Consider the following 17,252-nt stretch of genomic DNA (forward strand, 5'->3'; position numbering starts at 1 on the left):
TTCTGGGATAGACTTTTGCATGAAATTTGGATAGTTTGATTTATGAACTTAGTTTGGAATGTTTGCTTTTTGATGCTTTTTAATTTATTTCAACATTTTGGCGAAAAGAAATGTGCGATAGTCAGTAACATGGGAAGGAAAGATATGCGACTGTTGGTGAATGGGATTGTGTCCAGATAATTATCACTAATGACAGTTGCATGTTTGAAATACCACTTTAATGAAGGAAATTAGATCCCATGTAAAAGAAAAGGGTTTCAATGAACTCCACAATTCACTTTCCATCTAAATCAGGGAAAATATAATCCTCCATGACTGCCTTTTTCTCAGACATATTAATCCAACTGTAGATTTAATAACTATGTTTCCTCACAAGGAGAATAATTGTAATCCTGTGATCGACCAGAAAAATAATCATTTCAGGAAAACAATTTGACGAATAAAGTGTTGCATAATTGACCTGAACATCATGAAAGACAGCTTTCACAATTCACCATTAAACTATTGCTGCAGACATCAGTCCAATTCTCTTTCACGAGTTTGATTTGTGTTCAAAAAATACACCATTAGTACAAGTTTATAATTTGCACCACTTGTAAAATGATATCTAAACATACACCCAAAGTTATGGAAAAAATTACAATATTTCCTCCAAACCCAAAATTGTCAGCTACATGCCATCATCCACAAGTACAATGGCCAAATCTTCCATTCAGGATTGGTACCCCTATTCCCGAATCTGATAAAACCAAAAAACTCTTCCTCCGATTTTTCTGGGCATCTTTCTCATGTAAGATCACAGAGAACTCAATCAGTGCAGGAAATCTTGAAGGGAGCAACACATTGAATCTGCTCAGAAGCCACACACCCTTTTTGGGCGGCACCGTGGTTCAAACTGCTGTCTCACAGCGCCAAGGACCCAGGTTCAATACTGGCCCTGGGTGATTGTCTGTGTGGAGTTTGCACTTTCTTCCCATGTCTGCGTGGGTTTCATCCAACAGCCCAAAGGTGTGCAGGTTAGGTGGATTGGCGAAGCTAAAATTGCCCCTTAGTGTCTAAAAATGTGCATGTTAGGTGGGGTCACGGGGATGGGGTGGGCCCAGGTAGGGTGGTCTTTGAGTGGCTCGGTGCAGGCTCAATGAGTTAAATGGTCTCCTTCTTCACTGTAGGGATTCTGTTGCTCTAGTTGCTTTACTCTTGTCAGTAAATTATTTAAATGCCCTAAATATACTTCCAAACGCTATGGACAGAGGTTAAATATATAAGGGGATTAGGTGGGTGAGGCGGGAGGGTGGTTAAGGTAAATGGGTAAAGAGGCAGGGTAAGGGGAAAGATGGGTAAGGGAGTATGGTGACTAAGATGTGGTCAGGTCAGATCAAGGGGGATTGTCGGATGCTGAGGTCGAGTCAGTTTGGGGGATTCAGGAAAAGTTGGGCGATGAAGTTAAGTTAGGATGGTGTGGGGGAGTCCAGTTTTGAGGGGAGTGAGGAAGCGAAGTGGAGTTGGGAGTGGAGGGGGTAGTCATGGTGGTCAGTGTGAGTGATTGGAGGGTTAGTTGTATAGTTACCCAGGCATTAGATTTTATTCTAACATTTCCGGATAATTATCCAGTTCAGCAAGTCAGATTGTCCAAAGTCTCTGACTCTAACTCAGAGTTGGAGATTTTCTCAGTGAGTTGCAGGGAGCAGCAGAATTGCCCATTTGAAATTCACACTTCATGGCCAATTCCCATGGAGTCATTGTGTTGGGACTGCCGAGGATTCCTCTAGACCCTAGCGTATCTGAGGGGTACATCGGGGTTGGAATTCTTTGTTGTGTGCCCACCCCGCTAACGCTGATAGCGAGGACGGTAGCCTTGTGGATAGCACAATTGCTTCACAGCTCCAGGGTCCCAGGTTCGATTCCGGCTTGGGTCACTGTCTGTGCGGAATCTGTACATCCTCCCCGTGTGTGCGTGGGTTTCCTCCGGGTGCTCCGGTTTCCTCCCACAGTCCAAAGATGTGCAGGTTAGGTGGATTGGCCATGATAAATTGCCCTTAGTGTCCAAAATTGCCCTTAGTGTTGGGTGGGGTTACTGGGTTATGGGGATAGGGTGGCGGTGTTGACCTTGGGTAGGGTGCTCTTTCCAAGAGCCGGTGCAGACTCGAAGGGCTGAATGGCCTCCTTCTGCACTGTAAATGCTATGATGAAAAGGTTTGGGCTCAGCCAATCTCCCATTCACTGCAGTGGGACCGGAGAATCCCACTCCCAACACCAGACGGAGAATCCAACCCCTGGTCTCCAATTAACGGGAGACCGGATGATCTGTCCAATATTCCCTTTTCCTTATCATTTCAGACTAATTTTTTAATCATCGTTTCCTCTAGCTCTTCAATATTGAGCGACTAAAGGATAACTCTTTCTCCCAATTCCTGGCCTGACCCCTGTTGCTGATTATAAGTCTCTTCGCCCTGTATCTATTTCCCATTTCATTCCAATGGTGGGAGTTTGGGTTCAAGTTAGTGAATGGAGCAGGAGTAACAGTTGGCAGGAAAAGCTGACAGTATCAGCTGAAAGGAGGGCACAGGTTTGCTGCTGCTCTCTGCTTCATGGTGTTTGACAAAACTGTTCCTCCTGGGAAAGTTACCAGAGGGAGGATATGAAAATATGGGATGAATTTTCTCATCTTTTGCTGGCACTGAAGGCCATAGAAAACCACTGCAATACTTTGCCGAGAATAATCATGGACCAATCCAGTGGAAGTCCATGGTCACCAACGCCCTCTTTGGACAAGGTACCTGAAGGACGATGTGGATTGCAGGCATTAAAAGGGCAGCAATGGATCCAAAATGGGGTTGGTAGCCTATTGCTCCAGTAATAAGAGTGAATAGACCATTGAACTCGTCATTGAAAGACCAAATCCTCCAACTGTTATTGGTGACATGTTCTTTTTAATGTGTAAATTGAGACTCTGAGGATTGTAAATTTAGGTTAGAACTGGTCAGAGGATGTGCTGTGCACAGACCCAACAGTTCCATGGGAGATGGGAGCTGATGAGGTCCACTCCAGGTACGTTTGCTGCTATTTCTGTTGGTTGCTGAGGAGCAGGTTTCCTCTTTCAGGTTCCTCAAAAATAATTTGAGCTGGTCACATCCTGGACCCCACCCTCTGTGATTGTGGCCAATTTCCATCATCTTTTCTGCAGCCGGGCAGGCCGCATAATCAAAGACCCCTCCCACCCGGCTTACTCACTCTTCCAACTTCTTCCATCGGACAGGATTGACAAAAGTCGGAGAACACGCACAGATTGAAAACAGCTTAATCTCCGCTGTTACCAAACTCCTAAATGACCCTCTTATGGACTGACCTGAGTAATACTACACTCCTGTATGCTTCACCCGATGCCGGTGTCTATGTATTTACATTGTGTACCTTGTGTTGCCCTATTATGTATTTTCTTTTCATGTACTAAATGATCTGTTTGAGCTGCTCGCGGAAAAATGCTTTCACTGTATCTCAGTACACATGACAATAAACAAACCCAAATCCAATATTGGGAGCAACAATGGGATGCCCATGGTGCTCCCAGACTACAATGACTGGATTTTAATGAGGTTAGCACCTCAGAATTTCAACCACTGCTTCATTGCGGTTCTGAGTGACTGACCGGCTGGACAGCAGCAGTGCTCCCTTGGTCGGTTGTTCAAAAATCAAAATTAACTCCATAACACACTTTTAGCCCATCAGTGGCACAACGTTTTGCGTTCCACACAAGGACACTGGTGGTTCCAAATGAAAGTGAGAAAATGTAAGAAACATGAAGTGGTGCAGCATCCTGTTGATCTGAATATTTGACAATGGTCCCTGAGTGTTTTCACTGCATCGATAAGTATTTCAACTTCATAATAATGTTAGTCTGTGACATCAAATTCAAAGAATCGATTCCTCGTCCGTTTCTCCATTGCTACTGCTCTGGGGTCAGGACTGGGTTAAACTTCCTCCCCTTTACTGACCACCATATTTGTTTCTCTGGCTGTTCCATCTTTATAAAAACGGTACTGATTTCTGTCAGTGCTTCTACATTTGAACCTGCAATCAGATTTAAAAAACCATCATAAATAATGTACATTTGCTGCACTTTTCCTGTCATGTTCCTCTTAGTAAATACAGTCACTGAGTCTGGAGCAACTTTAATGTCATCTGAGCAACTCAAAAAGGTGCAGGGTCAGGTGATATGATAATAGTGTTTGCTATTGTACCAATGCCTTACCGTTCCACGGATTGCTAAGAATGTCAGGTAGTATGGCAAAGTAAACTTTGTACCTGAGATACACACCTTTCAACAAACTCAGACTGATCGGGAAAAGCAATGCACATCAATTGACATGCTGCACAAACAAAAACTGTTAATATTCAGCAATAAATGTGCCAGTGGAGTGGAAACATGTTAGAATTAAGACACTAAGACGCATCAAGCTGGCATATGCTTGGGCTTATTTTCTTTGAAAGGACTGTTCACATATTTTGAAAGAGATATTGTAGGAATTCCTGACCGTTTCATTGTTTTTGAACTAAATCTGCTTCAGCTTGCGACATTGAAGCCTATAGGTCAGGACATCAAACATTCACTGCTAAATTTGTGTGGTGTGAGATCATCTGAAACACAAGTGGAAATAATGCCATTAACCTCAGGGTCCATATGGTGTTGCCAACCCTGCAGTGTTCAAAGGCTAAACTCTTGATGTGGAGATGCTGGCGTTGGACTGGGGTGGGCACAGTAAGAAGTCTTACAACACCTGGTTAAAGTCCAACAGGTTTGTTTCAAATCACTAGCTTTCAGAGCACTGCTCCTTCACCCAAGGGAGGAGCAGCGCTCCGAAAGCTAGTGATTTGAAACAAACCTGTAGGACTTTAACTGGTGTTGTAAGGCTTCTTATTAAACTCTTGATCACTGCTTCAAGCAACATGGATTAAAAATAATCGGGATATTAAAAAGAATGTAATTTTAAAATCATTTTCTTTGAACATTTTCCTGAATTAATTAGAAACATAGAAAATAGGAGCAGGAGGCCATTCGGCCTTTCGCGCCTGCTCTACCACTCATTGTGATCATGGCTGATCATCCAACTCAATTATAAAACTGACATTCATACAAGTGGGTCGGTTAGTTCAGTTGGCTAGATGGCTGGTTTGTGATGCAGAGTAACACCACCAGGGTTCAATTCCTGTACCGGTTGAGGTTAGTCATGAAGGCCGCGCCTTCTCAACCTTGCCCCTCACCCACTGCACCTTCCTTTGTCTTGAAATTTTTTAAATCCCGCCTTCCCAGAACGTCTGATTCAGGCCCAGGTGAAAACTGCCTGAGGCCTTCAGTCAAACGCTGACAGATCAGATGGAAGGAAGAAGTGGCTCCTTTTTTACGCACCACTTGTGGTAAATCAGGTGAGTTTAAAGGTTCTGGCACTGCCAAGCCAGGCAGAAGGTAAGTTTATCAGGACGGTTAGAATTTGGGGTCGGGAAGGCAGCACAGTGCCGCAGTGGTTATCAAGGACCAAGGCGCCAAGGACCCAGGATTCGATCCTGGCCTCGGGTCACTGTCCGTGTGGAGCTTTCACATTCTCCCCGTGTCTGCGTGGGACTCACCCCCATAGCCCAAAGATATGCAGGGTAGGTGGATTGGCCACGCTAAATTGCCCTTTAATTGGGAATAAAAAAGAATTGGGTACTTTAAATTTATAGAAAAAAAAATTAGGGGTAGGGGGTGGCAGGCACTCTTAGTGGGAGGGAGGGATAGTTGGGCACTCCGGGGGTGTGGATGGATGACAGACATTGTTGGGGGTGGGGGGAGCATATTGGCTAATTGGGGGTGGGGAGGTTGTTGCACACTCAGGGGTGAGGAGGTTGTCGGCTCATCAGGATGTCGGAAGATTGTCGGCTATCATGGGATAGGGGAGTGTTAGCTAGTAGGGTGTTAGGGAGATTGTATGCCAGTCTGGGGATGGCAGAGGAGCATGGTGCAGGCGTCAGGGAGCACGGCTGTTCAGCGGTGGTCGGATCGGACTGGGCCTGGAGAGGCGTGGAGGTAGTTGGGAATTGGTGGAAGGCCTGTGGGGGCTGGAGGAAGCCCCATGTGGTGGGAGCAGTGAGGGCTGGTGTGAGTAGTCAGAGCATAGGGAAGTCCTCCAGGAGTTCGGGGAGTGGCAGATGTCTGGGGTGGTCAGCATGGGTCTGCACAATATTGATCCAGCAACTAGACGGGTTTTTAATTCTTCTAACGCTTTCTATGCAACTCTTGATGTAATACATTGCAAAACATCCTCAGTTTCCAGATGGTTTCCAATGCAGAGCAATGGCCCATGGAACATTTGAACTTCCCGGGCAATTGAGGTGCAACCGTTACAGCGATACCTCTGGATAGGTTGGGCAGGGCAGGGGTTCCCCAGAATATCTGTGGGGTTATCCCCTCCTAGATTTAATGTCCTGGAGCTCGTAAGTTACAGTCCCAATGAAAACTTTGGTGGTTGGTTGACTGGATGCATTGATTGGATGGCAAAGGTGACATAATGAAACCTTCAGGAATATATCCAACTGGAACTGTCATCCTGGTGATCTCTGTAAAGTGGGGTGTGTGTGGGTAGGGTGATGAAAAGCCAAGGTTCTCCAGGGATCTCTTCTGGAAGATGCAGGTGTGGTATTCAAATGAGCCCCAAAAGTCAAATGTTCCAACAGCTCTCACTGTCCTGGCCAATTAGCTCTAAAATTAAGGATGGTGTCTAATACACTAATACTCTAACAGGAGTTACAATGAAGTGAAGGCACAGCTCTTACACAAGATTTAATTTCTTCCCTTTAGATCCGCTCTTCACCCTCCTCCTGACCATCACCTTTTCTGGTGTCACTGCTCCTCAACATTGTAATAGCTACTATAACAGAGCTCTGTTAGTATCTCTCTCCAAATGCCTCCAACTATCTTTCCCTCCCCCTCTATTTACTGTAGACATCTTCAACCAGGCTTTTGATCACCCCTTCCAACTCTTTCACAAAGAACATGTATTTGCTCCATTTCTACTGTGAAGCACCTTGGGACAGGATCCATATTAAAAGCATTTTATAATTGTAAGTTGTCCAGAGCAGAAAACTGAAATAGACTGAATCAAGGGGTTAGATTTTGTCCGGATTGTCAGGGCCCCGACATTGGGCAGCACAGTGTTAGCACTACTGCCTCACAGCAGCGGGGATCCGGTTCGATTCCGATATTGGGTGACTGTCTGTTTGGAGTTTACACATTCTCCCCGTATCTGCGTGGGTTCCGTGTACTCCGGTTTCCTCCCACAGTCCAAAGATGTGCAGGTTAGGTGGATTGGCCATGCTAAACTGCCCCTTAGTGTCCAAACGTTATATGGGGTTATGGGGTTACATGGATAGGGAGGGGGGGCGGGGGCTCAGATAGGGTGTTCTTTCGGAATGTCGGTGTGGACTCGATGGATCAAATGACCTCCTTCTACACTGTGGGGATTCTATGATTCCATGATTGTGTTCAATTCTGGGCCAGGAACCTGGAAGTTGCTGTGAAAAGATGTCGCTTAGGATCTTCCCAGAGGCAGTCAATTAAGAAGCTACATCTGGAGGCCCGGCCAATTAAGGATGGTAGGCTGTTCAGTGACGTGCGAGGCCCAATCGTGGAACTGCTGCAAAGGTTGGCCAGCAGCCCTGCTGGGAGAGGCGGGCGCTGCTGAGCCAGGTCGGGGACTGTGAGCGCTGCTCATAATTGAGGTGCCTTCACTGGGGAACACAGAAGAGCTACACTGAAGACTCCCGAAGCTGGTGGGTACATGAAGGAGAGGAAACATCTTTGCATGACTGGCCACATCTTCATTTGGAAACAGAAACAAAAACAGAAATTGCTGGAAAAACGCAGCAGGTCTGGCAGCATCTGTGGAGGGAGAAACAGGGGGCCCGATTCTCCCCCAAAATTAAAGTTAATTTGTGGTGGCGCCCCAAGCACTCTCACAGGACCCCCTTCCTTCTAGGACCCCCACCCAACCTCCCGGAGGCCCCTACTTACCTGCCCTGCACTCCACCATCCTTCAAAACCCCCTCCACCTTTATTTCATGGGCATGGCCCCCCTTGCCCCCGATCTTTGGCTGTACCACCCTGGCACTCAGGCACTGCCACCCAGGCTATGCTCCTGCTGGCTTGGCAGTGCCATCCAGACACCTTGGCAGTGCCAAGATGCCAGCTAAGCAGTGCCAAGGTGCCCACGTTCCAGGGGGAGGGCCAGGGAGCCACCCTGCACTTATTCTGACCACCCTGGGGTCAAATGCGGGCCAGGCGGAATGGCACCTGGAGGGTCTACGATGCCTGGGAGACCCCCGAGGTGCTGTTCCGCCTGGTTCACCAGCACTGATCTGTGCCCGGCTCCCTGGGGAGGCTGGAAAATCGAGGAAGGCTGGTGGATCCCACGCAGGTAGGTTGTAAGTAGGTTTACAACCTACTTCTGCGATGCTCATTCGGTCCCACCCACTTGGGGCGGGTTTAAAATTCCAATGTCTTGCGAGACTTCGGATAATCTCAGGAGGCGCGGAGCATGTCGGGAAGCTCACTGCAGGAATCTCCTGGCATTCAAGCGAGAGCCCCACACAGCCAGAGATTCGCATTCACGGTTAACAGGCGCGATTTAATTGCCGCGTCATGTTTAAGTGAGCGCGTGAAGAGGCTGTTAAATCATCGGAGAGGCTGAAAACTAGAACCGCCGTGAAGCCGGCGAGTGAGTAGCCATCTTCGCTCCCAGGTAAAGAGCCCCGGGGCACTGGGATTCCTGCCCTCTTCCTCGGTTGGGGAGTGGGGGAGCCCCCAGGGAGACAGGCACGGTCAGGATGGTCACCATCGGGGTGTGGGGGACTGGTTTTGGAGCAGGGGGATACGTGTCCACCCATGGCCTCGCCTGGAGGGGGTAGGTGCTTCAGCAGCATCCCACCACCTAGATTGTGGACCCATTATGGGGGCAGCGGCAGCCCACCTGCCCCACAGACCCCCAGAACCTCCTTGGACTGCGGAGACCTCTGGCCGCGTGGTTGATGGCTATTGCGAATTGGGATTGACAATTATAGTTAAGTGAGCACCTCACATTTCCCAAGTGGATTCCCTTTGGGTAGACGTGCCATGCAGCATATGGGAGTTATGCCTAGCATCGCAATCAGACCGTCATGCCTGTGTTGCTAACTTTTGGTTGGTTCAATTGGCTCTGTTTTATAACCTTTGCTCTAGAGTCGCCAGGTATCTTTATGATATCGCCACAAGGTTCAAGTTCAAGTAATGATCAATAACTCAATACACCAATTAGTAAGATTCAAATCAAAGCACATTTATTATACACAGTAAATCGCTACTCATGCAAAACTCTACTTTCTAGGCTATTTCTATAACTAACTGGCCTATACGTAGCTTCGGACTGGCCCACCAGGTCAGTGGAACAAATGGCCTTTCGTTCGGGTTCTGAGTCTGCAGGATTCGAAAGCTGGTATGGACTGGTAGCTAGGAGCACCTATCTCGTAGCGAGCACTGACTTGAGACTTACGTTCTTTGGAGGCAGCTGGACAGGTCACTGTAAAGGGTTGTTTCACGTTGCTGAGTGACCCTGTCAAGAAGGACGATTTGAACTTGGGGGCTTTACTTTATAGTCCCCAGGGGCTTCCCACCTTTCGGGGTGGACTCCGTACCTGGTTTCAAGTGATTGGACTTTGTTCCAATCGCTTGGTTCGATTTCTCCAATACTGGAGCTGTTCCCTGATCGTATGTAGATGGCTGCTACATTACTATGCAGATGGCTGCTTGTATCGATGCTGTCTGGGCTTTTGCAGAGTCTAATACACAGTAAACTTACACCTGCTAGTTTTAGCCTGTGTTGGCTGAATTTCCCTTCAGCCTTTGCTGTTCTCCATTTTACGTCAGGAAGTGGCCAACCCAGGTGGCTACACTCACTCCTTGTGATCCTAATGCGAAGCGTCAAGGATTACATAACTGCGTTGTCTTCATTCCCTGACCCGGCGAGCACTCTTCTATGGCCTCTACACTGACCATAACTATCCAAGAAAATTTTAACTGACAATTCTAAGTGGCGCTTTGTCAAAACAGGGACATGCATTACAAAATAAGAAAAACGGTACCTCGAACTGTCCTTAATAACCTACATTCACTCAATCATTCAATCATACTAACTTCTTTAAACAATACACAAACAAAATCATAGCAGCATTATTCACATTTTTCCTGGCTTGGCAGTCAAGCCCAGGATTGTACAATTGCTCATGAAACACATTTCTTTATTCACAAAAAGGAACGTAAATGAATGTCCTTTATTACAGATCGCGGGGGTCGGGGGTCTGGTCATGACCGAAAATAGGGGATCTTATCCTATATACCGGGGTGCGAGCACGGTAGGCTCTCCTTCTCCATTTCCTCAGACGATTAGTCTGCACAATGCAGCAGAGTATCGCCAATACTAGTAGGGATTCTATCAAGTAGGACAGGGAGTACCAGGTTATAAACCTGTCACACCAAGATGGTGTGGTGTCGCTTGTGGCTGGGCTCTGGGTACTATGGGAGAGTGAATCATTAACGGCTGGGAGGGGGGGTGGCGTTGGGGTCAGGGGGTTCGCGTTTGCGCGCAACCAAATGTTCATTATGGTGATGAGCAACACGGAGGATGTCCTCATGGTTCTTCTTCTTTCTCTTCTCTTTGTCTCTTTTCCTGGAGCTTCTGGGGTTCTGTGGGATCAAGCATAGTGTCTGTTACTATCTTGGTTTAATATCTCGTCTGTTGGTATGTCTGTCCTTCAGTGCCAATTCTTCCTTTACAATTTGTCACCTTGTGTGACTCCCTCATTTTTTTTTTAAACCGAATATTCCGGACAAGACACACTTAACAAATACTTAAACAGTGTGAGCCGTCTCGCAGGCTGTGTGATTTATCATCCAAATGTTTGAGGATGTAAATAGCATAGGGATGACAACCTAAGGGTCACCTGAAAACAAAAACAAAACTTTTTGAACGAAAATTGCCGAAATGAGGTGCGTATGGGCTGTGACGGGTAAGATTTGGATGGAATCCCCGGGTAGGACGGTGACCAATGCCGTGTGTGCTCTACCCGAGCGTAGCTGACCAGAGGGGGGTTCCCAGGCAGGGCGGGTCCCAATGCCGTTTCTCCACTGCCTGTGCCAGCGACCAGAACGGGCAAGAAATGTAGTCATCATGGGGTGTTGCCGTATTGGTTCTTCCTTCGAACCAGAAGGGCAATTACGAACGGGGGTCTGTGTTTCTGTCGACAGACGAGTTCTTCTGAACTGGCGTCTGGGACATTAACAAGTCTCTGTGGACAAACTAGTTCCTCTGAACTTGCGTCCGGGACAAACTAGTTTCTCTGACTGCCAGTGGGTGTCAGAAGGGCGGTGGCTTGGGGCTGTGAAAAAAAATGTTTCCGGTCTTACATACAACATTTAACAATACCACTACAAACAGCATAAAACATTTTACCTTTAAACTATGCTTAAACTTTGGGACTTTAAACTAGCAAGTTGGGGGGGAAGGGAAGTGTAAAGCTATGGACAGTATAATGGTTAATGGAGATCAAGGCAGCAGGTTAAGTGACAGGTTATTATGTAGAGATATGGGTTCAAAGACAAGGAAAATTAGGAGAAAGGATAAGAGGAAGAATAATTTGCGAAAAGTTACTGATCAAGGTGTTAGGATTCATAACAAAGACATAAAAAACAGCATAAGTGTACTTTACCTGAATGCTCGTAGTATACGAAATAAGGTAAATGAGTTGATGGCGCAAATCATCGTGATGACTATGATTTAGTGGCGATTACTGAAACATGGTTAAAAGATGGTCACGACTGGGAGTTAAATATCCAAGGGTATCAGACTATACGACAGGATAGAATGGACGGTAAGGGCGGTGGTGTAGCTTTGTTGTTTAAGGATGGCATCCGGGCAATAGTAAGGGATGATATTGGTGCTATGGAGGACAAGGTTGAATCAATTTGGGTGGAAATCAGGAATAGTAAGGCGAAAAGGTCACTGATAGGAGTAGTCTATAGGCCACCAAATAGTAACAGGATGGCAGGGCAGGCAATAAGCAAAGAAATAACGGATGCATGTAGAAATGGTACAGCGGTTATCATGGGAGATTTTAATCTGCATATCGATTGGTTTAACCAGGTTGGTAAAGGCAGCCTTGAGGCGGAGTTTATAGAATGTGCCCGGGATAATTTCCTGGTATAGTATGTAATGGAACCTACAAGGGAACAAGCGGTCCTAGATCTGGTCCTGTGTAATGAGGCAGGATTGATTAATGATCTCATAGTTCGGGATCCTCTTGGAAGGAGCGACCACAATATGGTGGAATTTAAAATACAGTTGGAGGATGACAAGGTAAAATCAAACACTAGTGTTTTGTGCTTAAACAAAGGCGATTATAATGGGATGAGAGAAGAACTAGCTAAAGTAGACTGGGAGCAAAGACTTCATGGTGAAGCAGTTGAGGAACAGTGGAGAACCTTCCGAGCGATCTTTCACAGTGTTCAGAAAAGGTTCATACCGACAGAAAAGACGGTAGAAAGGGGAAAAATCAACCGTGGATGTCTAAGGAGGTGAGGGAGAGTATCAAATTGAAGGAAAAAACATACAAAGTGGCAAAAATTAGTGGGAGACTAGAGGACTGGGAAGTCTTCAGGGGACAACAGAAAGCTACTAAAAAAGCTATAAAGAAGAGTAAGGTAGACTATGAAAGTAAACTGGCTCAGAACATAAAAGCAGATAGTAAAAGCTTCTACAAATATATAAGACAAAAAAGAATGGCTAAGGTAAATATTGGTCCTTTGGAAGATGAGAAGGGAGATTTAATAATAGGAGACGGGGAAATGGCTGAGAAGCTGAACAGGTTTTTTGGGTCAGTTTTCATAGTGGAGGACACAAATAACATGCCAGTGACTGATGGAAATAAAGATATGATAGGTGAGGACCTTGAGATGATTGTAATCACTAAGGAGGCAGTTTTGGGCAAGCTAATGGGGCTAAAGGTAGACAAGTCTCCTGGCCTGATGGGATGCATCCCAGAGTGTTAAAAGAGATGGCTAGGGAAATTGTAAACGCACCAGTGATAATTTATCTAAATTCATTAGACTCTGGGGTGGTCCCAGAGGATTGGAAAGTAGCAAACGTGACACCACTGTTTAAAAAGGGAGGTCGGCAGAAAGCGGGTAATTATAGGCCGGTAAGCTTAACTTCGGTTGTAGGGAAAATGCTGGAATCTATCATTAAGGAGGAAATAGCGGGGCACCGGGGGGGAAATTGTCCCATTGGGCAGACGCAGCATGGGTTCACAAAGGGTAGGTCGTGTCTGACTAATTTGGTAGAATTTTTTGAGGACGTTACCAGTGCAGTAGATAACGGGGAGCCAATGGATGTGGTATATCTGGATTTCCAGAAAGCTTTTGACAAGGTGCCACACAAAAGGTTGCTGCATAAACTAAAGATGCATGGCATTGAGGGTAAAATGGTAGCATGGGTAGAGGATTGGTTAACTAACAGAAAGCAGAGAGTGGGGATCAATGGGTGCTTCTCTGGTTGGCAACCTGTAACTAGTGGGGTCCCTCAAGGATCAGTGTTGGGCCCGCAGTTGTTCACAATTTACATAGACGATTTGGAGTTGGGGACCAAGTGCAATGTGTCAAAGTTTGCAGATGACACTAAGATGAGTGGTAAAGCAAAAAGTGCAGAGGATACCGGAAGTCTGCAGAAGGATTTGGATAGGTTAGGTGAATGGGCTCGGGTCTGGCAGATGGAATTCAATGTTGCCAAGTGTGAGGCTATCCATTTTGGGAGGAATAACAGCAGAATGGATTATTATTTAAATGGTAAGATGTTAAAACATGCTGCTGTGCAGAGGGACCTGGGTGTGCTGGTGCACGAGTCGCAAAAAGTTGGTGTTCAGGTGCAACAGGTGATTAAGAAGGCTAATCGAGTTTTGTCTTTCGTTGCTAGAGGGATGGAGTTCAAGACTAGGGAGGTTATGCTGCAATTGTATAGGGTGTTGGTGAGGCCGCATCTGGAGTATTGTGTTCAGTTTTGGTCTCCTTACCTGAGAAAGGACATATTGGCACTGGAGGGAGTGCAGAGGAGATTCACTAAGTTGATCCCAGAGTTGAGGGGATTAGATTATGACGAGAGGTTGAGTAGACTGGGACTGTACTCATTGGAGTTTAGAAGGATGTGGGGGAATCTTCTTGAAACACATAAAATTATGAAGGGAAGAGATAGGATAGATGCGGGCAGGTTGTTTCCACAGGTTGGGGAAAGCAGAACTAGGGGGCATAGCCTCAAAATAAAGGGAAGTAGATTTAGGACCGAGTGTAGGAGGAACTTCTTCACCCAAAGGGTTGTGACTCTCTGGAATTCCTTGCCCAGTGAAGCAGTTGAGGCTCCTTCTTTAAACGTTTTTAAGAAAAAGATAGATACCTTTGTAAAGAATAAAGGGATTCGGGTATATGGTGTACGGGCCGGAGAGTGGAGCTGAGTCCACAAAGATCAGCCATGATCTCATTAAAAGGCGGAGCAGGCCCGAGGGGCCAGATGGCCTACTCCTGTTTCTAGTTCTTATGCTCTTATGCTGCAGATTCCATCAGAAAGGGCACCGTTTTCTCCCAAGCGGTTCCTTATTAAAACATCATCTGGACACCTCAGTTATCGGTTGCGAACAGCGTCGCAAAGGGGTTCTCGTTTTGGGAGTCAGACTCAAAGTGGTCATCTTCTCCTGGATGCCAAACTCTCGAGTGTATCAGGGCGGATAGGGCTGCATGGTATGATTTGAGATCCCTCTCGTCATTCCAGACGAGTCTGTATGAGTTATCTCTGTGCCAAAAGGTGGTGTCTAGTTCTGTGGGGACGGAATCGGGGTCGTCATTGTAGGTCGCTGGTAGGGTTTGTTTAGGAAAGTGATCGTGAAGGGATCACTCGAATCGTGGTCAGATTTGCTGGGTGTGGGTCCTGTTACATGGGGATAGTAGGGAGGCGTGCTGTGGGTATTGTCCGAGTCACAGTCGCTATCGCTGCTGCTGCAGTCTGTGTGCGTTCCGGCGCGGAGTGTATAGCTCGGGGATGGAGTCGGGGTTGAGTCCGTGGCTAGGCTGGACGTGTTGGGGGAGGGTAGGGTTACGTTGGCTGTGGGCAGGGCGTGGTCTGCTGCGTCGAGCATGATGTGGTGTGTGTGGTTCGATTGTGGTCCATATGCCTTCAGCTGCTTGATATGGAACCACGCAGTCTTTCCGTTTGGATACTTTATTTTGTAGACGGAAGGGCTGACTTTGTCCGCAATGGAGTACGGACCCAAATATTTAGGTGACAGGAATGTGCTGGGGTTGTATACGGAGAGCATGACTTGCTGTCCTACACTGAACTCAGTCGCATGCACTGTCTTATCGAAACAGGCTTTGCTCTGTTTCTTTCTTGTGCCCAATTTCACTGCGGCTGCTAGCTGAGCCGTTTTAACATTCTGCACCAGTTGTTCAACTGCTTTCGCGTGTGTGAGGACCGTCACCTCGGGGCTGGTCAAATCTAATCCCAATAAAAATTTGGTGCCTTTCATAGGGCGTCCGGTCATGAGGGTGTGTGGGGTGTAACCTGTAGATGTTGAAACCGTATTTCGCAAAAATATCAGCGCAAAAGGAAGGACTGAATCCCAAGTGGTGTTGTTTTGCTGGACCATTTTTCTGAGGGTGGATTTTAGGGTCCGATTCACGCGTTTCACGATACCACTTGACTATGGTATGCGATGTGGAATTTTTGGGTAATGCCAAATATCATGAGGACGTTCTTCATGACACGTCCCGTAAAATGGGAACCTTGGTCGGATTCAATGCTGCGGGGGGAATCCCCATCTCGTAAAGATGTGGTGGGTTGAAATTTTGGCTGTGATCTTTGCCGTGTTCGTTCTGGATGGGAATGCTTCCACCCATTTTGTAAACGTGTCTATCACCACGAGTACATATTTATAACCATTCCTGCAAGGGGGCAATGGTCCAATCTCATCAATCTGGAGGTTAGTCCAGGGGCCATTAACGGGTCGGGTGTGACTAAGTTGAGCTTTCTTGGCATATCTGTCCGGATTGTTCTGGGCGCAGATAAGGCAATTCTCAACGTAGTGCGTTACGTCTTCTTTTAAACTTGGCCACCAACAGAGCTGCCTGAGGTGGGCTGTAGTGGGATCAATTCCCTGATGTCCATGACTGTCATGGAACAAACAAATGAGCTGATTCCTGTCCTGTTCAGGAACCACATAAAGGGTGTCTTTTAACACCACACCGCCATGTGTGGTCAGTGCATTTTTGAATCTATCATCGGGTGCTGGATAGTTTCCTTTTAAAATCTCCCTGAGATTGCTATCCTGCTTCTGGGCCTGTACTAATTCCTCGATATTAGTCTGCGAGACCTGAACTGCATTCACTGGTGCGCCTTCGGGGAGTGTCCAAAAGTATCCGTGCCTGGAACCTGCTTTTGCCAGTGCGTCGGCTTTTACATTTCCAGGGAGGGAGGAACGGTGGTGACTACGAACTTTAACTATTCCAAAAGTCCTGTTCTGTGCCTTTTCTAGAATGTGACGGAGCAATGGGGCTGAAGGGAGGGGTTTTCCGTCTGTTGAAACAAATCCTCTTGCTTTCCACAGGGGTAGGAATTCCGTAAGGCTATTGCAGACATAGAGGCTGTCCGAGTATATGTCTGCTGGGCTGGGGAAGGAATCTGGGTGTTCCACTCTGTATGTGATGGCCGCAAGTTCTGCCGCCTGCGCGCCTAAGTGTCCTGGAAGTTTTATTGCTATTTCCTCTAGGGCGCGTCCTCGACGTAAATGCCGCATCTTGTTATGCGCTTCCCTTCTAATATTGTGGAAGAATCATCCACATATATTCTTATGGGTTCGCACGTGTCTGTGTGCTTGGGGCTCTGGGTTGAACTACCTATCTTTCTGGGGGGTGTTTTAGCAATAAAGGGGCCTGTGTTGTGGTGTGGTGAGATGATTTCACATTCATGGGGGGTTCCGGGGTACTGTAGGTTATTGGCTAAAAAAGTGTGGGTCTTGGTCCTTTTAACAGTGATGTCCCATCATTGCAAAAGAAGGGTCCAATTGGCTGCTCTTATTTGACTAACTGTATCGTCCTTGAGTCGTCCGTCAAGTAAAAGTTGGGTGGGGGTGTGTTCTGTAAGGATTGTGATGGG

At 46.7% G+C, this 17,252-nt stretch overlaps 1 protein-coding gene across 1 annotated transcript in view; it reads right to left on the reverse strand.

Moving 5' to 3' along the window:
• Positions 1–201: 201 nt before the first annotated feature.
• LOC140427050 (organic cation/carnitine transporter 2-like) overlaps positions 202–17,252 on the reverse strand; it is a 196,339-nt gene continuing 179,288 nt past the window's right edge. Inside the window, exon 10 of the mRNA XM_072512495.1 lies at positions 202–4,068. Within this exon, the coding sequence (XP_072368596.1) occupies positions 3,969–4,068 (100 nt within the window). The 3' untranslated portion in view covers positions 202–3,968. The remainder of the gene's footprint in view (positions 4,069–17,252) is intronic.

The sequence above is a fragment of the Scyliorhinus torazame genome, chromosome 7 (assembly GCF_047496885.1).
Source record: "Scyliorhinus torazame isolate Kashiwa2021f chromosome 7, sScyTor2.1, whole genome shotgun sequence".
Classification (NCBI taxonomy): domain Eukaryota; kingdom Metazoa; phylum Chordata; class Chondrichthyes; order Carcharhiniformes; family Scyliorhinidae; genus Scyliorhinus; species Scyliorhinus torazame.